The following is a 26049-nucleotide window of genomic DNA, read 5'->3' as shown; positions in this document are numbered from 1 at the left end:
GGACACCCCAGTGCCCCCAACACCCACAGAACACCCCCATACCATGACCCAAGGCCAGATCCAGCCCCCCCGGGCTGCCCTGTGCCCCCAGCCCCCAACCGGGGCAAATCCCGGCCTTTTTTGGCCTCTGCAAGATGTTGCTTTTCCACCCCGGCTGCGCCGTTCCCATGGCAACTGGAGGACCAGGCTCCGCCAGCTGGGTAACCATGGCAACGAGAAAAGCCCCATCCCGCTCAGCCCAGACACCGGGTGTCTCCCCACTGTCACCCCGGGGCTCCCCAAACCTTCCAGCGGCACACCCGGGTTCTGGAGGCTGCACCCCAAATCCCTCTGGGGATGGCGAGGGGCCATGGGCAGCAACCGCCATCCTCCTCCTCCTGCGGCCCCTGGTCTGGGGGAGTTACAGAAATCAACCCCCTTGCCCCAGCTTCAGAGGCATCTCCCCTTCACCATAGTGCCTTAATTAGGGAAAGTAATTAACACCGCACCGAGCGCCGGTGCCCGGCTGCATCCTCCGTGGGGAGGAGGGTTTGAATCCGGGTGACTGCGGTGGCCTCATGGCGGGACTGCCATTGTCACCAGCGGTGCCAGGGCAGGGGAGGGGGCCTTGGGTGGCAGAGCATCGACTGGGCAGAGCATCGACTGGGCAGGGCATCAACCGGGCACGGCCACAGGGGATGCGGCTCCTCCGTCCCTGCCCACAAAGCCGCCCTGTGCAGAGCCCTGCGGAGCTGCTCGCGCTCGCAACGTCCGTCTGACCCAAAAACGCGTTCCCAGGGAAAGAAATCTGCCCCGGCCAGCTGGCACCTCCTGGTTCCTCCTTGGGCACCGGCAGAGCTGCCCGAAGCTGCTCCGTCCCCGCGAGCGGGGGGTTTGCTGCTCCAAGGCAGCACAAGGAGGTTTGTTCCCACGTCCCCGCGGTGGCTCCGCTCCCTCCGCTCCCCCGAGGCGCAGCCGCTGCCAGCGGCTCCCGAGTGACAAAGGGACTCCCAGGAGCCTTTTCAAACAGCCTTGGAAAGCCCCCGCAACGTCTCCCCCATTGCCCCTCATGCCCTTGTCCCCCGGGCCCCTCGCACCCCGACATCACCCCAGCACCCCCAGCACCCCATGCACCCCGGCAGGACCAAGTGCAAACAGGTTCAGAGTGAAAGAGCCTTTTCTTCCCAAAGCAGCCCCCCCGGCCACCACCCTGACCCTCTGCCAAGCTGCTGGAGCCAGACGGAGCGACGCGGGGCCAAGGGCTGGACTCTGACCCCGCCACGTCCCGCTCCCCCTCGGTCCCCCCCGGGTTGTCGCCTTCCAGGGAGGTGCCAGCAAAGCCGGGAGCGGCTCCAGGGGCTGCCGGGGACCCTGCCCAGCGCCGGGGGTACCAGGGGTCAGGGACAGGCTGGGGGTGCACAGCAGCGTGTCCCAGCACCCCCATGCCACAGGGACATTCCACCATCCCCGGTCCCCAAACGCTATGGTGGGGATGGGCATCGGGGCAGCCGGCGCGCTGCAGACAGTCCCGCTGAATAATGCAAGGATCCGAATCAATATTTCAGCTCATTTTCAAACCCGGTGACACAAAACTGTCTCCAAACTCTTTTTCTTCTCAGCTCAGCACTGTCTAGCTGCACCTCGCGAGTTATTTTTAATGGGGAAGCTGCATGAGACCGGATTTTGTGACATCCCCCTGCCTTTAATCACAGGCTGGATCCAACCAGCATGACAACAAATGCTCGACATCCCAAAAAACACAGCGGAAAAGATGCCCCCAGGGCGCGGGAGGGTGCTCAGCACCCAGCAGGATGGGGCTTGAGCAGTGATGGGTATGGGGGACCCCGGTACCCCAACCATCACCCAGCCTCGGCGGTGCCGGCGTTCGGGGCAGGCCCGGCCGCACCCGCAGCGTTTCCCTCCCCCAGCCCCAGCTGGCGCCTTTTCCAGAACCATCATTTGAATCAACTGGTTCTTCCTGCCCCAAAGCGCCCGCGAGCGGAGCCGGGATGGCAAAAAACTGCCCGAGTGGCACCGCGGCACGGCCGGAGCCACACGCACGGGGCAGGGAGCGCAGGCAGCCAGCATCCCGCTGCATCTCCTGTCCTGCTGGGATGTGCAGACACGCGGGGGTCTCCCTGCTCCCCGGTGCTCCCGGTCTGAGTGCCCACAGCACTGGAGACAATTTGCCCATTGACTGGGGGCAGGCAGGGGCTGGCAGGGACAGGCAGGGACAGGCAGGGGCTGGCAGGGCAGAGCGGGCGCCTGGGGAGCTCACCGCCCTCCAAGACGCCTCTACCAGCGAGATGAAAGCCGGGCCCCGGGGTTCCCTTGGGGCAGCAGCCGCGACCAGCCCGGGCAGGGCTCGGTGGAGCCCCTGGCACAGCCCCAAATCCCTGTTTGCTCTGGCAGGAGCAGATCAAAGGCCCCCGGGGGATGGGGAGAAGAGGCCAGACCCTGGCAGTCACAGATCAAAGCCCCTGACAGCCGTTTGTCCCTGGTGAGGAAGCAAATCCCAGCCCCGGTGCTGGGGCCACCACCTTGAGCAAAGCTCCTCCATCCTCCATCTTCCATCCTCCATCCTCCATCCTCCATCCTCCATCCTCCATCCTCCATCCTCCCTCCCCAGTGTCACCAGAACAGGGTCCCCATCAACCAGAGCTTGGAGAAGGAGCCACCAGCCGTGCTGGGTCCATCCCTGTCTTTGTTTCTCATTCCCGTCCCCATCCTTTCCCCTGGGGTGTGACAGCAGCCAGCGGGCACCGCGGTGGCGGTGCAGGCGAGGGGACACGCAGGGCACTGTCCTCTCCACGACGCGATGGGCACCACCGAAGAGAAGGAGCAGCCCCGGCTCCAGCAGCCAGGCGGGAATCACAAACCTCCCAGGGCAAATTCCTCCCTGGAGTCTGGCCAAGCGCATTGTTCCACCAAGGAGCCATTTAGTCCTTAATTAGACATTTTAATGTCACCCAAGCCCAGCCTTGGAGATGCCCAGTCATCCCTTAACCCCAGTGTGCTGAGAGGACAAACAGCTCGCGGGGAGCCCTGCCCAGATGGGACAAAGCCATCGTGGAGCCGAACACTCACCATATCCAGCCCTCCCCTCCCCATCCCACCATCCCCAGCTCCCTGGGGAGCCGCAGGGGACAGGGACAGCCCTGAGACCACCCCAGCCAGCGTGGGGGAGCCCCCTGGCCTCATCCTCAGGGGGTCCCACCGCACACCAGGGCGCTGCCTTACCTGCCACCCTGACGACAGCCCTCTCGGCCGGGTCCAGCACCGAGTCCTGGCTCTTCCGCTTCCTCTGCTCGTGGAGGGGTAAATTCCAGGGCAAGGTGTCCCCGGGCGGGCAGGGGGAGAGGCTGCCCGAGCGCTCGCTGCGGTAGGAGCGCTCGCTCCGGCATGACCGCTCGCTCCGGCACGAGCGCTCGCTGAGGGTCTCCTCGTCGGAGGACGACATGGCCCAGGGCGCGGGCAGGAGCGCGGGCAGGACGTCCCCACGGGCAGCAGCCTGCGGGAGGAGCAAACAGCGTGTGACACCGGGGCCACCGGCCGTGGTTCCCTCCCTGCCGTGGGTGCTGGGGGTGATGGAGAAGGGACCATCGCACCACCGTGGCCCTGCCCTCGCGCCTGTGCCCTCGCACCCTCGTGGGCGGGTGAATCAGCCCTCCCGGAGCTCCCAAACGCTGCCTCAGTTTCCCCCTTTTTGGTCTGGGGCTCCTGGAGACAGGGACAGTGGCACGGCCATCCCTCTACCAGCAAAGCCCACGCTGACATCCCTGGCACCGGCTCACTCCCACAAAGCAAAGTCCAAGCTTTTGGGTTCGATTTCTTTGTGCTCGGTACAAGAAGAAGCCATCAGATCGGCACTGCCCTTTGTACCTGCGGGTTTTTTTCCCCTCTCAGAAAGGGAACAGCTTTAAAAATCCTATTAATCATGGTAGGGGAAAATGGTAGGGCTTTCTGGAGCACGCGGGGAGTGAGCTGTGCCGCGTACACACGCTGGGCAAATAAGCACCTTGCATGAGACATATTTAAAATCATTCTCATTGTGTCCTCTAGCTCGACCAGCGAAAATGCACACGAAATGACTGAGACTCCTACAACCGATGTGCCGCGGCAGAGGAGCCGCCTCCATCGCGCGGAGCCTTTCCTTATTATCATCATTTAATCAGCAAAACAGGAACAAAGAGACCCAAAAAAACATTGCAAGAAAGGGAGAAAGGATTCCATGAGTCATTCACCCCCCAGTGAAAAGCTGCAAAAAAATGAACCGCGGCCCTAACGTGCGTCTCCCCCGGCAGCCCCGACGCCTGCACCGGGGGTTCATCCCCGGTTTTGGGGTGTGGGGCCGGGGGGGTTCGGTGCCCGGGGGCTGCGGCGCGGGCGGGGGGGCAGCAGGTGCGGGATGCGGGCGGGCAGGGCTCTGCGGGGCACACGGGGCCGGTCTGGCCCCCCCGGCTCCTGCCCCCCCCCCGGGCCGCATCCTCCGGTGCCCGCAGCCCCAGCCCGGCCCCGCGGCCGCTGCTCCCGCTCCCGGTGCATCCCCGCTCCCGTCCGCCGCCTTCCCCGCTGCATCCCCGCTCCATCCCCGTCTCCTGCCGCATCCCCCGCTCCGCTCCTGCCCATCCCCGCTCCATCCCCGGCCCATCCCCGCTCCATCCGCCGCCTTTCCCCGCTCCCTCCCCGCTGCCGCCTCCCGCCCGCAGCCCCGGCCCCGCTCACCCCCGGCTCCCGGCGGCTCCGCGCGGGCAGGACGCGGCGCTCCGGGTCCCGCAGCCGCTCCCGGCCCCGCGCTCCCGGCTCCGCGCCTGCCGGCCCCGCCGTGCGCTCCCGGTCCCGCCGCTCCCGCCGCCGCGGCGCCTCCCCCGGCCCGGCCCTGCCCACCGGGGCGGCACGGAGCGGCGGGGGGGTCCCGGCCGCCTCCCGCCCCGCGCTGCTCCGGGGAACCGGCCCCGGCGGCCGCCCCTGCACCGGCCCGACCCGGCAGCCGCCGCCCCGGGCACTCCCGACCATTCCCCCCCGACATGGGGTCCCCCCGACCCGCCCTGCGCCCCCAGCCTGCCTGCACTCCCCAGGGCGCCCCCATGGCTGCTGCCTCCCCCGGCTGCCTCTACCCCGGCCTGCGCCCCCAGCCTGCACCCCCATTGTACAGAGGGTCCCCCCAAACCATCCAGCTGCTCCCCACACCCCACACAGCCCCCTCGGGCACCCCGTTTCTCCCCCCAACACCCCTCTCCGTCCTATTCTCCAGTCCCTCCAGGCCCAGGATAATTAGAGCACCCATCGATCAGGGCCAGCAAATGTGACCGGAGCACAGCGGGGGGGACATGAACAGGACACAGGGGGGACATGAGCGGGGACAGGAATGGGAAGGGCCGGAGAGCTGCGCTGGAAAAGCCATGGGGTGTCCAGGGCCTCACCTGAGGGGCAGCGAAGCATCCCAGCCCCAGCCGAACAGGTCCCAGCAGCAGCTGTGGCGCAGGCAGGGTCACCAGCAGCAGCCCCAAGGGGTGGCTGAGCTGCAGGACAACCCCGGCCGCTTCGCAGGAGTGAAGCCGGATAGACCGCTCCGGCTGACGGCAGATCCAGCCACCCCGCACCGACGGTGGGACCCGGCGAGCAGCGGTGCCGTGACACGGCCCCAGGCCAGCGCGGCTGCTCCCACGGCGCCGTCGCGCGCGGTCGGGCCAAGCCTGTCGCCCCAGTCCCTCGGGGGTCTCAGCATAGCCGGTTGCCCCATGGGCATCTCTCCCCAGCCAGTTTTCAGATCTCATCCCAACAGGTCCCTCTGCTTCTCGGCAGCTGTTTCCCCAAGTACCTGCAGCGAGGGGGTGGGACGGGGGAGGACGTGGCTGGGGTGTGGTGGTGACACATGGCTCCTGGACACTTGGGATGTGGCTGTAGAAGGGCACGTGTCGCCCTGCAGCCCTGCCCGGATCCAGGGATGGGGAGAGCAGTGCAGGAGGAAGCGCTTGGTCAAAACCCACCCGGGTGTGGATGCACTGCTGGGATGTATGGAGCCCACAGACACAGCAGCCTCACAGACATGAGCACTGGTTGGTGGCAAGGACACAAGCTCCTCAGGACCCAGGAGCCCAAATAACACCATGGCTGGGCCAGGTTGAATAAAGGGTACACTGGAAAATCATTTCGTCACGGGCCAGCACCAGCCCCACCACCCCAGCAGCACATTCTCTGTGCTCTCCCCGTGCATCTGTTGTGCTCAAGCGGCGGCTCTGGGTCCCAGCACCATGAGACACCCCAAAATCCACAAGAGCCGGGGAGCAGGGAGGGCTCGTCCCACCCAAGCCGGTGGCCTCAGGTGCATTGGGAGGCAGAATGAGCCCGAAGAGCCAGACGCAGCTTGTGCCGTTTTCAAAGCTCCCGGACGGGTTGGGCGGCTCAGCCGCGTGTTTGTGACGTGCAGAGGCCCCGGCTGATGGCACCGTGAGCCCGGGCATGGTGATCCCGGCTGCAGTGATCCTGGCCAAGGTTCCCCCCGCTCCCGGCACACACCAGGGCGATGGGCGCGACACCCCCGGCTGTCTCTGCTCCCATGCCAACTTGCCCTCAGGGTGTGACACACACGCTCCGCTGGCTGCAGCACTGGCTTTATGGTGATGACGTGTCCCTTTGTCACCCCCTACTCGTGCCACCAGCTCCTCGGAGCAAACGCGGCCGATTCGAGCCGTGTTGAACCACGGGGGAGCGAGGGCAGCTGGGAGCCAGCGTCTGTTCCAGCCTGTGAAGATTTCACACCCCAAACGCCTTTCCAGAAATCCCTCCCGGCGCCCGGCGGCACTGGATTATTTGTGCTCCAAATCTGGGTTAAGATCGCGCACTGTTTTGCCAATGTGGGGATGAGGAATTGTTATTTCGGGAGGAAGCAGGGAGGCTGGCAGGGGGGATGGTTTAATCTCCCCATTCCTGCGCTGTACAGCAGGGACACCCACCCCAGGAGAGTGCGGAGACCTTGGGGTCCCACTCAGCATCTGCAGGGACACAGGCACACGTCACCTGGCACGTGGCTCTGCCTCAGGGCCTGTCCTCTCTCCCTTGTTAAATCCTTCACCCAAATCCGCAGATGAAATTTGCCTTTTCCTTTGACTTTTGATAAATTATTCATCTCCCAAGAGTTGTTTACTCCCCCTCTCCGAAGCACAGAGACGCTGCTGGAGGCTCCTGGCACATCTGGGGCTGCGGGAGCTGCAGAAACCAGGGGTCACCCGCTCCCCAGACCCCAACTCCCACTCCTGGGCAGTTGAGAGTTGTAGGAAAATGGAAATTACGGAGGGTGGGGGGGGAAGCATTTGGGAAAGCAGCCGGGGACCGATGCGAGGCCATGCTGGCGACAGCAGCTCCCCAAGACCTCGGCAGAGACCTCCTGCCCAGCCCCATGCCACAAAAAATGACAAAAAAGCAAAGAGTGAAATATAAACATGGATCTACTACACACTGGGAATGAGTCTCATTCAGGGCTGAACTACATTCCACAGCAGAGGACGCTCCACATCCCTTTTGCCCGGGGGAACTCGGGATGGTCGGACTCGTTTTCGATCGCTGCTGCTCGGCCAGTCTCCTCCCGCCAGAGCTGGGAGGGGGGTTTTTTATCTCTCTATGAATTCAACCATTTTCATCATGTCTTTGGTTATGTTCCTTATCGGCTGAAACTTCTAACAGAGCTTTTAATTACAACAAATAGTCACAGACCCTGTGATTCACCGCTTGCCCTTGGCTGCGTGAACATCTCTCGCCAGAACAATTAGATTTTGGATGGATCTAAAGAGCCACTTGGGAGCCGGGAGTGTTTAGATACGTTTCCGTATTTCCTTCGATATCTTGGCAGCTGATGAGATGAGTCACTCTTGACACCAGCTACTTGCCGGGTTTTTTGCTGAGCCCTTTTCTTTTTTTCCTCTCCCTGGAAAAGCAAAAGCCACCCATCGTACTCACAGCCTTTTTCTTTGCAAACCAGCAACAGGATGAGAAGAAACAGCCTCGAGTTGCACCAGGGGAGGTTGAGGTTGGATCTCGGGAACAATTTCTTCCCCAAAGGGCTGTGGGGCATTGGAACAGGCTGCCCAGGGCAGTGCTGGAGTCACCATCCCTGGAGGGGTTGAACAGACAGAGATGAGGTTCTCAGGGACATGGGGTAGTGACAGGGGTGTGGAAACGGTTGGACTCGATGACCTTGAGGGGCTTTTCCAACCCAAATGATTCTGTGATTCTTTCTGCTGTTTCCCTCCCCAGCTTTTATAGCCAAAACACTGTAATTAATCCCCCCCAGTGTCGGCATCGTTACATCAGTCACCAGAGGTGACACCGTGCTCGGGTCAGTGTTTGTCGTCCCAGCGCGGGGATTTGCGAGGATCAGGAATCTCACAGGCTCCACCTGCACCAAAGATCAAGCATTAAACCCACAATCACTAGTATTAAAATCAGGGATTAAAGCACAGATACATCCCCTCTGATTCCAGGCGCTCACCTGCTCTAATGCCGCTACAAACGGTGCTGGATTTGGGTGGAAATATCCCCCGGGAAGGAACAGCAGCTGCACCTTGTACAGCTGGAGAGCAACTGGGAACAGCCCAGCAAACACCAGTCCCACGTCCTGGCTGTAAATTAAGATGAAGTTTTGCAGGACAAGCTTGGATAAGGTTTATTTTTCTTTACTTTCAGGTTATTCCTCTGGTTTCCAGCAGCGAATGCCACCTGGTAGGATGGCTGCAAACACAAAGGGAGAACCCAGGGCACCAGCTCCAGGAGCATTTGACCTCAAGGATACGTCCCTGGCACCGCTGAGGCATTTCAGGGTGTGTCAAAAGCTCCCCAGCAGCAGTTTATATCTATCTATATATATATAAAGCAAACTCTTTACCAATACTTCTCCAAAAGTGGTACAAAAATACAGTATAAAAACAACCCTCAGACAGCGCTTTACTCAGGAAAAAAAAAGAGAAACCAAGAGCCAAATGCTGTTCTGAAGGAGAGGTTTACTAACCCACGCGATGCCCGACGCGGCGTCTCCCCCCACCCCACGGCTACAGCGTAACCCGCTTGTGTCACGGGTTTTCGTGGTGGATTTCTCCACATCGCGGACTCCGCGGGTGATGGAGGGTCCCAGCGGTCACGGCCGCAGCTCCTCTTTGCCCTGGTGGTGCTCGGGCGGCGTGTACTTCCCCTCCTTGATCATCTTGTCCCGCTGCTCCAGGATGGTTTTCAGCCGCGCGGCCTGGCAAAGCACACACGAGAGGGCAGGGAAACATTTGGGTGACCCCGGCACTGGTCCTGGCACCCAGTGAACCCTGACCCTGCTCCTCATGCGGGTTTGAGCCTCCTGCTAAGGACTTTTGGGCTTTCAGGCTGTTAGAGAACATTTTATAGTGAGTGATAATTGAGTTTGCAGCCCGGGCAGTGTTTTCTGCCAGGGCCGTTGCAGCTGAGGGCTGAGTGGAGCTGCTGGGGAGGAGGTATAAGCAATGTTTAATGAAGGAATGTTGTCCTTACAAAACTGAGCATCTGGTGCCTGACACCAGTGGGGGGAAGGACTGAGAGACATCAGACTATGAATCCTTAATGTAAAACAAAGTCTCTTCGAACTACTCCCAGAATGCAAACTGATTCTTGTATTTACAAGTTAATCTAGGAGTAAGGGCAGCCAAAGAGCCAGGAATGCATATTTTAAATAGATCGATAAGGGGAAGGGGGTTGTTAGGATTAGATGAGTGAGACAGGTAAACTGAGGCAGGCTCGGGTGGTCTGTAAACCCTGCAGTACCAACCAGTGGGGAACAGGGGAGGGAAACTGCGGCCGGGATTCGGGGGGATATAAGCAGGGGCTTTTTGCCTTTAGATTGAACACCTGGTCTTGCAAAATCGTTAATAAAAGATGCTTTGCTGAGAGATCCAGCCCGGGCCTATTCTATTGGCAAGGTGACTGCTCCCTACAGAAGGGGCTGCGGAGGGCAGGGCTGCGCGAGCGCAGCGCTCGGGGAAGGGGCTGCAGGGCCCCCTGCCCTGGGGAGGGGACACGGGACCCGCCTGGGGGTCCCCAATGAGCTGGACCCCCCAGCAGCGCTGCCCCCTCCCCAGCCTGTGTCCCCAACCCCCTCCAGAGCCCCCTCCCCGCCCGGCCCCGCGTCCCCCCCGGCCCCCCGGCCCCTCACCAGCTTGGTGCGGTGCATACACTCCATGAAATCCTCGTACTCGGGCTGGCACTCGCGGCGGGCGCGGGTCTGGCCCAGCCCGTGCCCGCACTCCACCCACTCCCGCTCGAAGGCGTGACAGGCCGCGGCCTTGCGGTACGGCTGCGCCGTGCTCTGCCGCAGCAGCCAGCGGTCCATGTCGATGCCCAGCTGGCGCTGCAGGTCCCAGAACGGCATGGCTGCGCGATATGTCGCGACACCGACAGCCCCGGGACCGGCCCCCCCGCCGCCGTCCTTCACGGGCCTCGCGCGACGCCGGCTGCCGTCAAGCGCAGCCGCAGGGGCGACACTCGCGTCGCGCTTTACGGACGGAGCCAGAGAGACGAGCGGCACGAGCGGCACGAGACGCGCTCCGCGCTGCAGCGCGCCCTGGTGGGGTGGAGGAGAGGCCGCCCGCCGCGCCCCAGCGCCCCCTGCCGGCCGCTGCAGCAGCCTCCGGGGCTCCCCCGGTGCTCCCAGTGTCCCCAGCCCAGTGCTCCAGGGTCCCCCAGTATCCCCCAATGCCCCATTGCGCCCAGCACACCGCACCCCAATGCTTGAAGGTCCTCCCAGTGCCCCCCAGTTTCCCCAGTCTCTTGCTTTCGGGGTCTCACACTGTCCCTGTTCTTTGGATTTAGGGTGTCCCAGTCCCCATTTCCCCCCTGTACCTGTGCGGGACACCCACCCACATCCCAGGGGCAATGGGCTTAGTTAGGACTAATGAGAGCTCGGGGATCAGGGAGATGCCACCAGCCCCGGGTCATCACCCCCCATTTCCAGACCCCCCTAAACCCCAGGGGTCCCTGTGGGTGCCAGAACAGCGCCCAAGGTTCGGGTGAACAGCCCCACCTTCCCTAATGAGCAAAGGCTCATTAGGCAGCTAGCTGCTAATTGCAGATGGATTCTCCACCGCCGCCAGCGCAGGGCGGGGAGGAAGAGCCGGCGGCTTCATCACGCGGCACCCCGAGCCACGCTGGACAACTGTTTATTATCATAATTAAAAAAAAGCCAACCCAAACCTGCTTGGCGCCACCCGCCAAACCCCTTTCGCCGGCACACGCCACCGCCCAAGCGGGACGAACGGGATTTACGGTGATGCTTCAAAGCCCTCGCCCACGGGCGCCCCGAGAGTGGAGCGGGGCGATGCCGCGGGACCTGCCCCCGGTGCCGCTGCTGCTCAGATGATGCCGGTGGAAGCGAAGACGGGGGTGACACAGAGCGACTCGGCCATCTCCCAGCCACAGGACAGCGGCGCACAGACACTCTCGCGGTCGTCTTCGCTCTGCGGGGGTTTGCCCTGGAAAAGCTGGATGGTTTTCCTGCAAAGGGGGAGACACGGAGGGAGCAGCCCCTTGTGAAATGCTGCAGGATGCACCTGGGGAAAGGGGAGCTCAGGGGGCTCTCATACCCCCCAGAGCAACAGCCCCCCCGTGAAAAACCACCTCAACGTTTTAAAAAAGTCAAGTTTTGCCTCTGAGGGCAGGTTTTTACTGTGAATCTCCAGGTTCTGGGACTCAGATTTGACCCCCCTGCCTGGGCAAAGAGCCCAGGTGGAGGACAAGCCAGCACCATCCCAAGGTTTGAGCCCCGTCCCCTTGCCCGGCACACACGGGACTGTCCCTTACCAGGCCAGGCGGGACATGGCGTAGGTGATCTGTGGCTGGGGACGCTCCCCAAGCGGAGACGAGGTGGCGATGCTGTAGGCGCCCATGTCCTCGAATATCAGCCAGTCCCCGACCTGCAGCTCGGGCAGCTCCAGGCCCTCGGCGATGCCGTCCTCGGCGTGTCCTGGGGGTCCCTGCAGGCTGCTGCTGTGCCAGGGGTGGCCCGGGGAGGGTTTCTGCAGGGGACAGATGGAATCACGGCAGGAGATGAGGAATGTGGCCTCTCAGTGCTTAAAAGGGGCGGGTCAGAAAGATGGGGACAGACTTTTTATCAGGGCCTGTTGCGACAGGACAAGGGGTGATGGTTTTAAACTAAAGGAGGGGAGATTCAGGCTGGACATGAGGATGAATTGTTGGCCCTGATGGTGGTGAGAGCCTGGCCCAGGTTGGCCAGAGAGGTGGTGGCTGAACCATCCCTGGAGACATCCCAGGCCAGGCTGGACGGGGCTCTGAGCAACCTGAGCTGGTGCAGATGTCCCTGCTCATGGCAGGGGGGGCACTGGGGGAGCCGGGAAGGTCCCTTCAACCCAAACCGTTCTGAGATTCTATGAAACCAGGCCAGACCCTCACCTTGTGCAGCTGCGGCCTGGGGCAGGGGCTGTCAAACAGGAGGCAGCTGAAAGTGCCGTAGATGCCATCGCTGAGGTGATACACGAGGTTCTTCTTGCTGCCAGAGTCTTCCTCTGCAGGGGAGCAGGGAGAGGGCTCAGGGGGGCTCAGACATGAGCCTGTCCCACCGTCCCACACACTGCCAGGGCCGGGCTGATCCACGGGAACCTCCGCCATGGCCGTGATGCTGGCAGCAAAGGTGAAGGCGGAGGTGACATAGTATCGACCAGGTCTAGCGACGATCTCCACCCCGCAGCCATCTGGGAAATACAAGTCCAAGGCAGCGTTGATCCCGGCAGCAATCTGGATGGGAAGATGTCCCCTCTCTGTCAGCTCAGCCCCTCTGCAGGAAGCCAGACCCAGGGGAGACTCTCCAGGGAGCCACATACCTCTTCGAACCGGGCTCGGGTGTCCTCGGTGCCAGGGAACCCCCCTCCGATGTCCAGGAGGTGCATTTGGTAGCCCAGCTCTGTGCCCATCTCGAAGGCCAGCTGTGCTGTGGCCAGGGACTGCGCGAAAGCCTGTGGCTCCAGACTGCCGCTCCCCAGGTGAAAGCTGAGGGGACAGTCCCTGTTTCAGCAGGGATCACCCATCCCCAGAGAGCAGAGAGGGGACATGGCACTGGGATTATCACTTACTGGGGGCAACTGGGCAACTCTGAGCTTCCCACTCACCATCCTGAGCCTGCAGAGCCCACCAGACCCTCCCTGAGGGCCAAACCTGCCCCAAATTGATCCCAATAAGGGTCAGTGTCCCCAGGTCCAGCCTCCACCTCACTCCAGTGGCTCCGTGGACCCCTATGTTGCTCTGGAAAGGCGGAGTCCCCACAGTCACTTCCCCCTATGGAAAAAAGAACCACGTGCTGTACCTGACACCGACGACCTCCACAGCCTGCTCCTTCGCTGCCTCCAGCAGGTGCCGGCAGGACTCCAGCGTGGTCCCAAACATCATGCTTGGATGGGCAGAAGGGCTGGAATCAGCGGCGATACCCAACAGCATCCTGCAGAGCAATTCCACACAGTGTTGAGGTGTTTTGGGGCCCTCTGTCACCCCACGGCCACCTCCCCAGCTCCTCCTGCAGCCCCTCACTCCAGTGACACTGTCAGACACCCACCTGGCGTGCGGGTGGCTCCTGGCCACCTTGCTCAGCTCCACCTCATTGTCGAAGGCCATCAGCCGCACACCGTGGCTGGCCGCATATTTGATGTTGGCGACCTGCTTGCAGGGGCTGCTGTAGAAGATCTTGTCGGCCGGGACTCCGATGTTTTGAACCCGTGAAATCTCTGCCTGCGGGAAAACGGCACACATGTAGGCAGGGCCCCAGGACCGGCGCTGCCCAACCCTGGCCACAGTTTGCCCTGGGCTTTGGCCAGCTTGCGGCACGGCGAAGGGCAAACTGCCAGCACCGCAGCCTGGACTTCTCCAGGGAAAACTCCCAAGAGCTCAAAGGGATCACAGTGGACTTTGTCCTGGTGGGGCAGCTTGCAGCAAGACGTTTAAAAGCAGCCTGAGACCAGGAGGAGAGAAAACAAGTGGGTTTAGCAGGAGTGGTGCACGTGTCCCGGGTGAGGGTGACGGCTGCAGCGCTGGTCTGAGCTGTAACGACTCTTTGCACTTTCTCCTCCTCATAACACGTCTTAGTTAATTACATCCAAGTAGGCGGCTTAACTTTGGATTCTTTCCTAGAAATCTGGCTATTGTGAATGACGAGCAGGAGAGAGAGCAGGGAGCTTTAGGCTCAGCCTTAAAGCCACTAAGCTGGACGGTTGCGGCAGCGGCACCCTGGGGATGTGCTGTGCCACCAGTTCCAGAGACAGGAATGTTGGTCAGCGGGAATAAGCCTGAGTCACCAGACAGAGAGGATGGGGATTTCTGGGCTGTGTTGGGAGGGTTTTGACAGCAGAGGGAGACTCAGGCCCCTGTAAATGTTGTCTAGTGAGTGGAAATTTAGGAAAAGAGGGCAAGTTTTGCCACTGCCCTAGAAATGCCCAGAGGATGCTCATCCTGAGCTGTCCCACCTCATCCCCCTACCTTGTTGGTACAGGCAAATCCTGCTCCCAGCTCCGCCAGCAGCCGAATCACTCCCTCGCTGCCGTTGCACTTCACCGGGAAGTAGGGCTTCACCCGCGGCAAGGCCTTCAGGAAGCGCAGGTGTTTCTTCACGATGTCCCCAAGGTCTGCCACGAAGAAGGCTTGCTGGTCGCTCTAGGAGAAAGCCGGAGTGAGCAGCGGTCGCCTCCCGACGGCCACCTCTGCCCAGGGGTGCCGGGAGCCGCTAGCCCTCACCGCCTGGCACAGCTCCACCAGGACGTTCTCCAGGAGGTCTCTGGTGCTGAAACCCTCCTCCACCATCATGAAATTGGACTCGTTCAAGTACCCGTTCATGGTCAAGGTGTGATAACGCTGTTTGAAAGCCTCCTCTGGTAGGGTGTAGCTTCTAAATGGAAAAAAAACACACTGGAAAAAGAAAGGAAATAATATTAGAGGCCAGGCTTCAGAAGCTCCACCAGCCTACAGCACCCAGCCTGCTCCCCAAGGTGCTCCCTGGCCCTGGGCAGAGCTCTCCGCTGCTCTCCTCCAAACCAGCGCCAGCTGAGAGCCCCACTGGGGGTCAAAACATCTTCTCCAGGAGGAGGAGACCCATTTCTCTGCAGCTCAGAGCTGTGTTTTGGCACCCAGCCCCGTCTTCCTCAGCAGCAGTGCAGGCACCAACAGGGTTAACAACGAAGCCAACTTCCCTGCGAAGCGATGGCCTATATATGGCAGAACATGTCCATTCATGCTCCGGCGTGTAGCGAGTGCTGCTGGACGCTGAATAGGGTGAAGTTCGCTTGTGCTTTTCAAACAGTTGAAGTCTCATGGACACACCTGCCCAGGTACACGAGCCCCAGGAAAAGGAAAGTGCCTTTAAAGAGTGCAGCATGGGCCACTCGCTGACACTTAGTGCAGCTTTAGCTTTAAGGTCACATGCTTAGATTCAACAATCTCCTCGCCTGGTTCCAGCCCATCCCACAACCCAGTGAGCTGCAGACCTAGCATGAGCTTGCAGGAAACATTTCCACTCCAATAATCCAGGTCTAGCTCCCGGGCTCTTAGGGGAACATGCTCCCTCTGATCTGAAGCAAACGGGCGACAGAGGTTTCATTTCTCAGAGCCGCACACGACTCCTCCTCTGCAGAGATGCACTTACGACATTTCAGATGGGCACTAGGAGAAAGACCACACTGACCCTGGAGCAGCACAGTGTCGTAATGCATTGAGCAAGCACCACCAGCAAGCTCCAGAGATAGGGATTGGGGAGAAAAACTGGGTTTTGAAGCTCTTAGAGCTTCACACTCAAAAAAAGAGATCAACTCTGCCAGCCTTACCCTTCCTTCCCCAAAAATAATCACTAACCAGCACTGAGCCCCCCCTGGCTGGGCACGGAAAGGATGAGCAATTAAGTGGGTCATTCCTGCCAGCCCTGGGCAAACATGCCCCAGCCTTGGACATCCATCCCCTCCTTACCACGGCCCAACGCCGACCTCCCGGGGGGTAACTAAACATGCTGCCAGGGGGCCCTCCGAGGAACGCCAAGCTCCCACAGCACCCCGAGGTGTAGCTGTCACTGGGGGGCTGAGGTCTTTGGGGAGAGGCAGTGCAAGGGGTTAGCGAGGGACAGGGACACTGACGGCAGGGTGCCCTCCACCCACCATTCCCAAAATTCAGCATCCATAGGCATCCCTCACCAGTCCCCTCCTCGCTGTGCCATGCAAGCCAGCTTCCCCAGCAGCCCCGCACAGTCCCCCCCATCCCGTTACCTTAAAAATCATTTAAACGGATTATGCCCATGGGTGTCCCAAGAAAATGAACTGGTCCTGGCAGCGGCTGTTTGTCCTGCCCCCATTCCCTGCCTGCCCCTGCTCCTGGGCCAGCCACCCCTGCAGTGGGGGAGGCTCTGCACCCCTTGTATCCCAGCATCCCCCTCCTTGCTCTGCCTCCCAACTGTGGCCATGGTAACCAAACCCAGCCACCCCATTGGCTGAGCTGCCTCTGAGCATCCTTCATCCCTTTCAGGGAATGCTCCCCGTCTCGCTCACCCCCACCCAGGGCTGGGGCTGCCCCCAGCAGACACCCCAGGTTCTCACCAAGCCCCCATCATGGCAGCAGCTCATCCCCAGCCTGCGGGTGCAGAGCTGTGAGCCGGCCCACAGCCCAGCCTCGCTGCAAGGGCGTTCGTGGCTGTGCATGCATCGCGTGCGCAGGGACCCTCGGGGGGAAAAGTGCCAAAAATACCTCTGAAATACTGCTGCCAGGGAAACGAGGCTTCCTGCAGACTAATGGCTGAACAGCGCCTGTTTGGCTGGGGAAGGAGTAAGGAAGACGTCAGGGACTGACGCTGCCCGTGTTGTGCTGCTGCCAGTTTCAGTGGGTCCCTGACAGCAGATCCAGCTCTGCCTTATGTGCAGATGCCCCGTCTGGTCGATCAGTCGTGGCTTTGCCTGCATTTGTGCTTTGCCTGAATTTGTGCGCTTGGAAATGGTCCCACTGCTCCACCTCATAAACACCACGGGCTGGGATTTTTTCTTCTTTTTGTTGATTTGCAATTCCCTCTTCTCTGAGGAAGCAACATTCTGTGCATGGAGGGGTAGCTGCCTCCATAAAGGAGCTGAGAGGGACCGACTTATCCTGGGTTCCTGTATTTAACCCTGTGGTCTTGTCTTTGCCATGGACTCTCCTGGCAACCAGGGCCAAGGAAGCTTTGCCTCCTCTGAGATACTGGCCTGTTTTCCCAGTGCTCTGTGCTGTGCAGGATGCGGGAGCCATGCAGACAGCCCCACACTGGAAGGAGCGCAGAGAGGTACCGGCTCTCGGCAGCTTGGTGCAGAGCACCGCACTGCCCACTCACTTCACAGCCCACACAGCGCAGCAGCGTGGTGAACCCATCCCACGCAGAGCCCGGCGGCCCAGACAGTGCCAGGACAAGCACCGCACAGGGCGGTGCAGCTCCCGCAGAGCCACAAACCCCGCCCACAACCGGAGTAACCCCGCCCACTGCCCGAGTTACCCCGCCCACAACCAGAAGAACCCCGCCCACAACCGGAGTAACCCCGCCTACTGCCCGACTAACCCCGCCCACAACCGCAGTAACCCCGCCCACTCTATGCGTAACCCCGCCTACTCCCTGCGAAACTACTCTCGTTCAATGTGAAACCCCGCCCATTCAAGGTTAAACCCCGCCCACTCCTGAACGACCCCGCCCACTCCCTGCGAAACCACGCCCGTTCGCCGTGAAACCACGCCCACTTCTTGCGGAACCCGCCCAGTAACTGCGAAACCCCGCCCACGACGCGCGCGGCCCCGGCGGCGCCGGCCATTGGGCGCGGGGCGGGGCGGGCGCGCAGTCGGTGGCGGCCATGGCTCCGAGCGCGCAGGCGGGGGGCGGCGGCCGCGGGCAGGCCCCGGGCCCGGGGCTCCGACAGGGCATCCGCGCCGTCCTGCTGGGGCCGCCCGGCGCCGGCAAGGGCACGCAGGTGAGGGCGCACCGCGGTGAGAGGTGCGGGGGTCGCGGGAGCGGCTGGCAGGACCGGGCCGCCCGGTATTGCCCGCCACCGGGCCCAGTGTCTGAGCTCCCGCTGGGAAGGACGTGGGTGTCCGGTCCCCACTTGCCCCGCCGAGGGACTGGAGCGTGCGGTCCGCTCTGCTCTGGAGGGCCCCAGGCCTGCCCTCTCCCGGGGGCTCAGCATAAGGACGCGCTGCCCCCAGGCGCCGGGGCGCTTTGTCCCGCAACCCCCTCCCTAGAGCCGGCCGTGGGGCTCCGCTGCCCGGTCCCTCCTCCCGGAACACCCGGCTCTCAGGGCTCTGTACGGGCCCTGCCACGTGTTGGCCGGTCACAGACCGGCCCGATGTGGAGACAAGGCCGCACCGGCATGGAGTGAGCAAACCCCGGGTGTGCACCCCAGCCCCACGGGTCCTGTCCCCGGACCCCTCCCGGTGAACTCACCTCCCGTCTGTCCTCTCCCGCAGGCTCCCAAGCTGGCCGAGACCTACTGCGTCTGCCACCTGGCAACCGGGGACATGCTGCGGGCCATGGTGGCCTCAGGGTCCGAGCTGGGCAAGCGGCTCAAAGAGACGATGGATGCGGGAAAGCTGGTGGGTAGTGGGGAGATGGTCTGGCAGCACCTGGAGGGAGAGCAATCAAAATCCACCTCTTAATTAGGAGCCTCAGTGACCAAAAACAACTAGTGGAGGAAGGCAGATTGCAGGGTGAAGGTGGGGGTTCTCCTGCTCATTATCCTGCAGGAGAAACAGCCTATAAAAACATTGTTGCTCATCAAAATTGCTCCTTACTTACCAGCAGCCTCAGTCTCCCTGGCTTGGTTCTTTCCACCTTGATACTTTTATGTTCCTGGGGTGAAGGTTTATCCTTGGAGCTGCATGACGATACGGCCACGCTTTGCAGATTCTGTGTCTCTTCACGTGATGCCAGGACCCCTGTGAGGTGGAAAACTGTTCAGAGGGTCCATCTGTGTCCTAGCTCTTGCATAAATGCTGTTGGCCTGTAAGTTTAAAGTGAAAATAGATTTAGGGGTGTTGCTGCAGTAGTTATGGTGGGTGCTGTGTGAGAAAGACACTTTGGATCCCCAAAGGAACAAGAGTTAAGATCTCTGACATCCATTTTCTGAGGATCTTGTTATCTTGCCAAAATGATTGAGATACCTTGGGGAAACTTGAAGGACAGCAAATTGCAGTGACTTGCCCTAAAGCTAAGCGATGTGGGGCAGATCTTGGGCACCGCTGTCACAGGCTCTTAACACCCCACAGAGAATCTGCAAGCCCCAGGAGGGAAAAGTAACATGGCTTATCTCCAGCTTTCGCTCCAAGCCTGCATTGCAACACCGAGCCCGCGATATCCCAGCTGGTTGTGAAAGATAGGGACGTTATCTGGGGAAGCTGGTCGTATCTGCCACGTGTGTGTGTGGCTGTGGCACTGGGCTGCTCGGCGGGTACATCCCAGCAGCGTCCTCAGCTCTGAGATAACTCAGCTGGGAGCGCAGCAGCGTTCGGGATGGGTTTTATGCTCGATTACGAAGCAGGACCCTTTGAAAGTGGTAATCGGGAAAGCACAGAAGTGACTTGTTTCACCCAAACTGCCACCCACTCATACACTCCCTGCTGCAGGGCTCTTGTTTACGTGTGCTGTGACACCCCGGTCCCCAATCCTGCTGGTTCCCAGCTGCGTGTGCCAGAGAAAACAGCACTGCTTAGGAGAGCTGCTCTCCAATAAACAGCTATTGTTGGGGCTGCAGCATCTGTTGGCGCTTTCCACGTGCTGCAGCGTGGAAAAAACACGTGGCAGTGTGCTGAGATTGTGATATAGGAAAAACTATCCAGGGAGGCCTGAGTTTGTCAGCAACTGCTGGGCATTTACACACCTTGCAAACCTTTACACGCCATGCAAACTTTCACACAAGGGTTACAAGAGTCAATGAGCAACTCCCCTGCTTTGCCCTTCCTGGCCAGACCTGCCTTCTGAAGGGGAAGTGTGGGTAAAAGTACAAAGTAACAGGAAATAAAGGTTATGTCGATATTTTGTATCATGAATTAGTTTAAAAAAAAAAAAAAACCTAGGGAGTTTGTCTACAAGCTTACAATCTTTCTTGAAATACAGCAACCTTTGTAACAGAGAGGTGACAGCGCTGGTCCAAGTCTCTACACAGGCTGGAGTGTCCCTGGTGTGAAGTGTCTCACCAGACACGTCTCTGGTGACACTGGTGGCAGGGATTGCTTCGTGGGCAGGTCTGAGCACGCAGCGTTCGCCCTGTTAACAGCAGCGTCCTGCGCTGTGGCTGCTGCCTCTGGGACCAGGAACAGCTGGAAAACGGGTCTGGTGCAGCCCGGCAAGCTGTGTGTAAAATCGGGATGCCCCTCCTGACCGTGCACCCGTCTCTCCACAGGTGAGCGACGAGATGGTGGTGGAGCTGATCGAGAACAACCTTGACTCTCCTCCCTGCAAGAATGGGTTCCTCCTGGACGGCTTCCCACGGACAGTGAAGCAGGCTGAGATGGTACGGGAACTGCTGTTCGGGGACAGCTCTGGCGGCAGATCCTTCCCTGGGGACAGGGGTCCTGGGGCTCTGTCCCGCTGAGCCGGGTGTTTTCTGTTGCAGCTGGATGAGCTCCTGGAGAAGAGGAGAGAGAAACTGGACTCCGTCATCGAGTTCAGCATCCCCGACTCCCTGCTCATCCGCAGGATCACTGGACGGTAATTCTTCTCTCCCAAACGCTCAGTGCGTGGGGTTCCTAGTTTACGGGACAGCATCCTAATTTTGGATCCTTGTTGTGACTCTGGCAGTGTTTAGGTCTAGCCGTGGTGCTGGTGTATATTAGATTTCTGCTCTGTTTGAGCCTGCCTGCCTGCTCTCCCGCATCTGGGCCGGCCTCAAACAGAGCCCCTTCCTTGCCCTATAAATAGGGCTGAACATAAATTGCTGATATGAATCATTGTCCTCAGTGACCCGGCTCAGCCTTTAAGCCCGATGTCTTTGTGCTCTTGCTTCTCTGGAGCTTCTCCTGCTCCATCAGGACGTGGCACATGTGTTTGGGCACTGCTGGACGTCCTCCCCAGGGTCAGTTGTGGCCATGCGGTCACACACGTCTCCTGCTGTTTGCTGTTGCCCTGTGTCACCTTCACACTTCTGGGAGCTGTTTCCCTTCCCCAGTAAAGCAGAAAGTAAAAATCCCTTCTCCATCTCCTGGCGCAGCTGTTTGTTTTTTTTTTTCAAGTGCCTAAAGAGGCCCTTGGTACAGAAATAGCTGGAAGATAATTTTTTTTTTTTAATGGAGAAAGGCTAATGGGGTTGCTATTGCAGATGTTTCTGTGCTGATGGGTGGCAGGTTCAGGAGACCTTGTCCTGACACCGGGCTACTTTGCTGACACTTGCTTTCTGTCTTAGGCTGATTCACCCAGCGAGTGGCCGCTCTTATCACGAGGAGTTCAGACCCCCGAAAGAGCACATGAAGGACGATGTATGTGAGCTCCTGAGGCCACAGCTTGCGCTGCTCTGGGTTTAGCTGATGCTTTGCAGCGTCCCTGGAAAAAACTCCTTTCTTTCCTTCTCTCATACCTTCTGTCTCGGCTTTTTTGGGGAGCGTGGGGAACTGCCTGAGCCGACAGCACTGTGGGGAGCAAGGCCTGGAGGGATAAGCGAAGGGCACGGCCGTTCTGCAGAGCTGGCCCGGGCTCTGCTAATCTCAGAACTTGTTGGACTCTGTCCATAGCTGAAGTTGCGGTGGGTTGTGGCCAGTTTCCCTCCTGGGGAGCAACTGTAGCTGGTGTCTGCTCTGGAGGATCCTTGGGCTCCTTTTAGCAAGCGGAGTGGTGTGTGGGGGAAAGACCACGCTGCTGAATCCTTCTCTCTTCAGTGACTTTCTGGGACTCGTTTTGGTTGCCCTGGGTTCGCTCCGCTGTCCCCTGCAGACCCGGCACTCGGGAGCAGGGGTTGTCGTAGCTGTGGAGAGAAGGGGGGAGCGTGCCGGGCTGCAGCTAGAGCTGGAGACTGTCCCCTTGCTTCTCCCAGGTCACTGGAGAGCCCTTGATCCGCCGTTCGGACGATAACGAAACAGCCTTGAAAACCCGCCTGAAGGCCTATCACACGCAGACCTCTCCCCTGGTCTCCTACTACAGCAAGCGAGGGATCCATACGGCGGTGGATGCCTCCCAGTCTCCCGACGTGGTGTTTGCCAGCATCCTGGCAGCCTTCTCGAGAGCAACATGTAAAGACCTGGTTATGTTCATTTAGGGCTCCGTCCCAGGACGGAGTTCTCCCTTTTCTCTCTCTCTGTCTCTCCATCTCTGTCTCTCTGGGGCTGGGGAGGGTGAAGAGCTGAGCAGAGTAGAAGAGGAGGGGACAAAATGATACAGCCCAAGGCAGGGCTGTGCTCATTCTCGATTAAACAAGCTGTTAACGGTCTCTATCTCGCTATATGTGAATGTCAGTCTGTGGGTGCTGGAGATGTGGCCTCTAGAGGTCGCAGCGAGCCTGAGCACCAGCTGCCAAAAATGGGGTTTGCACCCCTTTGGGTCAAAAGGCTTTTGTTTCACTGCAGAGCTGTAGCTCCCTGGAAGGAGCTGCACTTTGGGCTCCTCCTGGCTGCTCCTCAGGGAACTAGAAGGTTGGAGAGTCAGTGGAAGGACCTTTGCAGGGTGCGGGATGGGTGATGTGGGAAATGAAACGCGGGGCTGCTCGTGGGAAGGATGTGAAGGGCTATGTGTGCGTCGGCCGCGGGAGGGCCAGCGTGGCTGTGCGTGGGAGCACAGCCGGCTCCTGCTCAGTGCTGGCTGGCAACTTCTTCTCGTTCTGTGCATTTTATTTTCTGTGGGATGGCAGGTTACCTGAGAGCACAGCCTGTGTTCCTCCCGTTCTGATGGGGCTTGTGGGGCAGAAAGAGGGTGGGTGAGAGCTCGGGGTTTTCAGCTTCTCCTCATTTTGGGGCCCAAATATAGCAAAAATTAGTGAGATGCTTTTTGCTTGTTTTTAACATGGAGCCTCTGGTCAGAGCCTGGTGGTCACTGTGTGTGGCAAGTTGGGATCTCCTGAGACAAGAAAAGGACTTGGGTTTTATCTCTTCACTCTTGCCTGAGCTTTGGCCAAGGAGATGAAGATGTGTCAAGCTTCTCCTGATCCCAAAGTCTAAATAAAACTTTATTGCAAAGCAAATGATTTTTTTTCAAGGCCTGAGAGACAGCGTAATTAACCACCGGCTTCATGTGCCCTTGAGCCAACGACCTTCACTATGAGCTCATGGAAATGTACTTGTTCCTTGAGCAAATCGAACGGCTCCATCAGGCTGTCCGTTTGAGGACACTGTGTGCGGTGTGGTTGGTGTCCCAGCTTCTCAGAGCCGTTCCGCTGCTGTAAGGTGACTCTGCGAGGCTGTGGTGACCTTTGTCCATGCAGGATTCCAGCCCTTCCTACAGGACCCTGCTGTAAATGCAGTTTGGCCCCACGAAACTCTGTCCTTTGGCCTTCCATGTGTGTTTACTGATTCCGTGTTCCTGAGTACCCTCCTTTTTGGAGGATGGCGTTTGTCTCCCTGCTGTGGGCTGCATGGCCAGAGCAGATGTCTGATCCTCAGAAATCCCTTACTCTTTTTCTTGATAACTCCTCTTTTTGTCTGAAAATTGCTCTCTATCCTCGTACATCCTTTCCAGAGAAACAACTTCTTCCCTTCCAGCAAACTGGAAATAACGCCAGGAACTGAAAGCACTTGACTTGTTGCTCTTGCAAGCACGTGACTGCAGGGAGAGAGGGTTTGAAGGAAACGGTGCTGGTTTCGTCAGCAGCCCGTGGTCCCCCGAGAGTGCCCAGATGGCCAGTGCCTCATCCATCATCTCTGATTTCCAGCGAAAGGGCAGCCCTGGCGCGTGGCGTCACCGTGCTGGGAGCTCGGGGTAGCATTTAGCACAGAACTGCTCTGGGTAGTGGAAAGTGTGTGTTCGAGCTGCCCCGTGTCTCGGTGATTTTAAAGAAATTCTGAGTGGGAGCAGTTTTTATCTTGGCATCTCAAGCCAGTCCACAGCAAGAACAAGGTGTTCTTCCTTCCTTTTCCCCTCTATGCTCACTTTGCATCCAGCTCGCCAGCATTTTTCTGCCATAAACCACATTTTTTTTTTTTCCCTAAATCTATTTTTTCTTCCCATTTATTGCAGCTGAGTGACCCCGTGAACAAGACGACAGACCACCAAACGCTGCACGCTCTGCTACATCACCCATGGGTGCAGGGAGGGCAGCTGGGGATGGGGTTATGCTTGAGGGGAGGGGGAACAAGGAGGTGGTAGACAAGGGGCTGGGGGGGCTGATTTGGCTGGTTTTAGTTTGGTTTTCTTATTCAGCAGAATCACTGTGAAGAGGAGATGGCTTTCTCCTTAGAAATCACTGTTTGGGGAGGCAAAACCATTATATAGAGTGAACCATCTCTGCCAGGGATCAGCTGTGGGTCCTCGGCCTGTTAGGAGGGTCGGGCTAAACGCTGCTCCAGGGTTTTCAGGGTTTGTCGCACGGAATTTTGGTACTTGGAGACTACTGCAAGGTTTGCTGTGATCTTTCTAAGCTTGCTTCCTGTCAGCGAGGACCAAAACGAACAAATGACTCATCATTTCTGAAATGGAATGGAAAAAAAGATGCCATGGTGTGTGTGGTTTTTTTTTTTTCCCTGGAAGTTTTGTTGTTCTTGTTCTGCTGCATTCCTAAACCCCAGCATGGAGACTTCTCGAGGTTTCTCTGCTGCTGACCAGAGGGGCTGTGGCTCTAGTGCAAACCTGCCTTACTTGGCAACGCGGTGGCTTTTCTGTGATCCTGACCAAGCTGGAATTCACGCAATTCTGAAGAAATGCAAAAGAGACTTGATTGACTGCAAAAATAACACTTAATTGGGTTTCTTTTTTAGCATTTCTTTTTAAATCAAATGGTGCCTTGTCTAACCTCTGAATCAAGAATAAAATAACCCCTTTGCATTTTGTATCTGTTGCTGTGTCCTCTTTGGCCTGTGGACAGCATGGAAGAGGAGGCGGATGACAGCATAGCCCACTAACAATCCAGCTGGGTGGATCCTCGGGCCTGATCCTATTTCAAGGGTGTTCTGTGCAGTTGAAAACGTGGCTTGTAATTCCTTTCATCTCTTTTCCTTGCTGCGTTCCAATGCTTTATATCACCATAGCAATCACATCTTTTCCTGTTTTTCTCTCTGTTTCTTTGTGCGTGATGCTGGAAGCACTGAGCCCCTGTGTATCCTGACCCTGCCTGCTCAGAGCTGCTTTCAGGTATTTTTAAGCTCTTTCCCCTTCCCTTCGCCTCCTGAGTTTGTGGAGGAGCCGGTGTTATTTCCTTCTCTCCTCCTGCAGTAATTGGAAGCCACATGTTGTGTCTTCTGTTCCTGCTCGTTTGCTTTCTGCCCTTCACATATTATTGCATCCCTCCCTTCCCCTCCTCCAGTGACTCTCTAAATACACAGGGCAAAATCCGCTCTAACATGAGGAACGAGAGCATTTCTTGGCTTCTCTTTATCCTACTCCCTGGGGACCCCGACTCCTGCTCTCTGAGCTATTCCAGAGAACGGCTGTTCTTGATGTGCTGATGGAGGGTGGTTGTTTAGTGCCCCCTTGCAGCCCCGTGTGTGTTTGGGGCTTCGTTTTGGCCACTGCGGACCAGCACCAGGTAGGGTCAGGCTGCGTCCACCCATTTCCTCCAGAAACAACTCATTTCTTTGGCATAATTGGGCGCTCTCGCTCCTCCGCCATTCAGTCTCTGTGCTCTGGTGTTATTATTACCTCTCTGTACCTCCGATTAGCCTTCTCTCTCTTTTGAAGGCAAGCTTGTGCCTCTCTGGTGCTTGTGGTGTCCTTCCCTTGATTCTTTTGATGACCAATGTTAAACTACGCTCTTCCTCGTTGTTGAGAATTGTGTCTGCTACTGTGCCTGCTGTTGGTTTAAAAACCTGTTCTGCCTGCTCATCCTGGCTTTCTAGAACATGGGCTGGAGATGTCTTGGCTCCTCCGAGCTGGGCTGCTTCTGTTTCTTCTTTGATCCTTCCCTAAGCGTGAAGCATGAAATGATTTGGGGTGCTGTGGGG

At 58.9% G+C, this 26049-nt stretch overlaps 3 protein-coding genes and 1 long non-coding RNA gene across 10 annotated transcripts; 1 reads left to right on the top strand and 3 right to left on the bottom strand.

Moving 5' to 3' along the window:
• Positions 1–8958: 8958 nt before the first annotated feature.
• On the bottom strand, positions 8959–10476 carry NDUFS5 (NADH:ubiquinone oxidoreductase subunit S5). The gene is made up of 2 exons (XM_065650644.1): positions 10148–10476; positions 8959–9214 (listed from the first exon to the last, which is right to left on the bottom strand). Exons 1-2 carry the CDS (start codon positions 10361–10363, stop codon positions 9110–9112), a joined length of 321 nt encoding a protein of 106 aa, XP_065506716.1. The 5' UTR covers positions 10364–10476; the 3' UTR covers positions 8959–9109.
• Positions 10477–11342: 866 nt separating this feature from the next.
• Positions 11343–14852, bottom strand: AZIN2 (antizyme inhibitor 2). Of its 6 annotated transcripts, none has more exons than XM_065650536.1 (9): positions 14725–14852; positions 14470–14643; positions 13553–13725; positions 13307–13438; positions 12828–12993; positions 12577–12741; positions 12400–12510; positions 11791–12005; positions 11343–11484 (listed from the first exon to the last, which is right to left on the bottom strand). In XM_065650536.1, exons 1-9 carry the CDS (start codon positions 14821–14823, stop codon positions 11343–11345), a joined length of 1377 nt encoding a protein of 458 aa, XP_065506608.1. In that variant the 5' UTR covers positions 14824–14852. The 6 variants fall into 6 exon arrangements, with proteins under 6 accessions (XP_065506608.1, XP_065506606.1, XP_065506605.1 ...); XM_065650534.1 differs by having other exon boundaries at positions 12400–12512; positions 12582–12741; positions 14719–14827; XM_065650533.1 differs by having other exon boundaries at positions 12400–12512; positions 12582–12741; positions 14725–14827.
• A 1861-nt stretch (positions 14853–16713) lies between these two features.
• LOC135997714 (uncharacterized) lies at positions 16714–18927 on the bottom strand. The gene is made up of 3 exons (XR_010607473.1): positions 18773–18927; positions 18422–18600; positions 16714–16780 (listed from the first exon to the last, which is right to left on the bottom strand). It is a non-coding gene; the product is annotated as an uncharacterized LOC135997714 (long non-coding RNA).
• On the top strand, positions 17812–24237 carry AK2 (adenylate kinase 2). 2 transcript variants are annotated; one of them, XM_065650540.1, is made up of 7 exons: positions 17812–17951; positions 18445–18570; positions 20376–20486; positions 20589–20683; positions 21375–21447; positions 21999–22194; positions 24131–24237. In XM_065650540.1, the coding sequence occupies exons 1-7, from the start codon at positions 17835–17837 to the stop codon at positions 24136–24138; spliced, it is 726 nt and encodes a 241-aa protein (XP_065506612.1). In that variant the 5' UTR covers positions 17812–17834; the 3' UTR covers positions 24139–24237. The 2 variants fall into 2 exon arrangements, with proteins under 2 accessions (XP_065506612.1, XP_065506611.1); XM_065650539.1 differs by lacking the exon at positions 24131–24237 and having other exon boundaries at positions 21999–22391.
• Positions 24238–26049: the final 1812 nt, after the last annotated feature.

This window comes from Caloenas nicobarica, chromosome 23 (genome assembly GCF_036013445.1).
Source record: "Caloenas nicobarica isolate bCalNic1 chromosome 23, bCalNic1.hap1, whole genome shotgun sequence".
In the NCBI taxonomy this organism is placed as follows: Eukaryota; Metazoa; Chordata; class Aves; order Columbiformes; family Columbidae; genus Caloenas; species Caloenas nicobarica.
The sequence above is the reverse complement of the archived record's forward strand: the minus strand, read 5'-3'. Positions and strand labels throughout refer to the sequence as shown.

Bases quoted from the DNA above. Each gene is read 5' to 3' on its own strand.
- NDUFS5 (XM_065650644.1), bottom strand. From the start codon at position 10,363: ATGCCGTTCTGGGACCTGCAGCGCCAGCTGGGCATCGACATGGACCGC. The intron at 9,215-10,147 runs GTGAGGGGCCGG...GTGCTTTGCCAG, and splicing joins GTATGCACCGCACCAAGCTG to GCCGCGCGGCTGAAAACCAT.
- AK2 (XM_065650539.1), top strand. From the start codon at position 17,835: ATGGCTCCGAGCGCGCAGGCGGGGGGCGGCGGCCGCGGGCAGGCCCCG. The intron at 17,952-18,444 runs GTGAGGGCGCAC...CCTCTCCCGCAG, and splicing joins GCGCCGGCAAGGGCACGCAG to GCTCCCAAGCTGGCCGAGAC. The intron at 20,487-20,588 runs GTACGGGAACTG...TTTCTGTTGCAG, and splicing joins CAGTGAAGCAGGCTGAGATG to CTGGATGAGCTCCTGGAGAA.
- AZIN2 (XM_065650531.1), bottom strand. From the start codon at position 14,823: ATGAACGGGTACTTGAACGAGTCCAATTTCATGATGGTGGAGGAGGGT. The intron at 13,439-13,552 runs GTGGGTGTCTGA...ATTGCTCTGCAG, and splicing joins AGGAGCCACCCGCACGCCAG to GATGCTGTTGGGTATCGCCG. The intron at 11,485-11,790 runs GTAAGGGACAGT...CCCCCTTTGCAG, and splicing joins GCCATGTCCCGCCTGGCCTG to GAAAACCATCCAGCTTTTCC.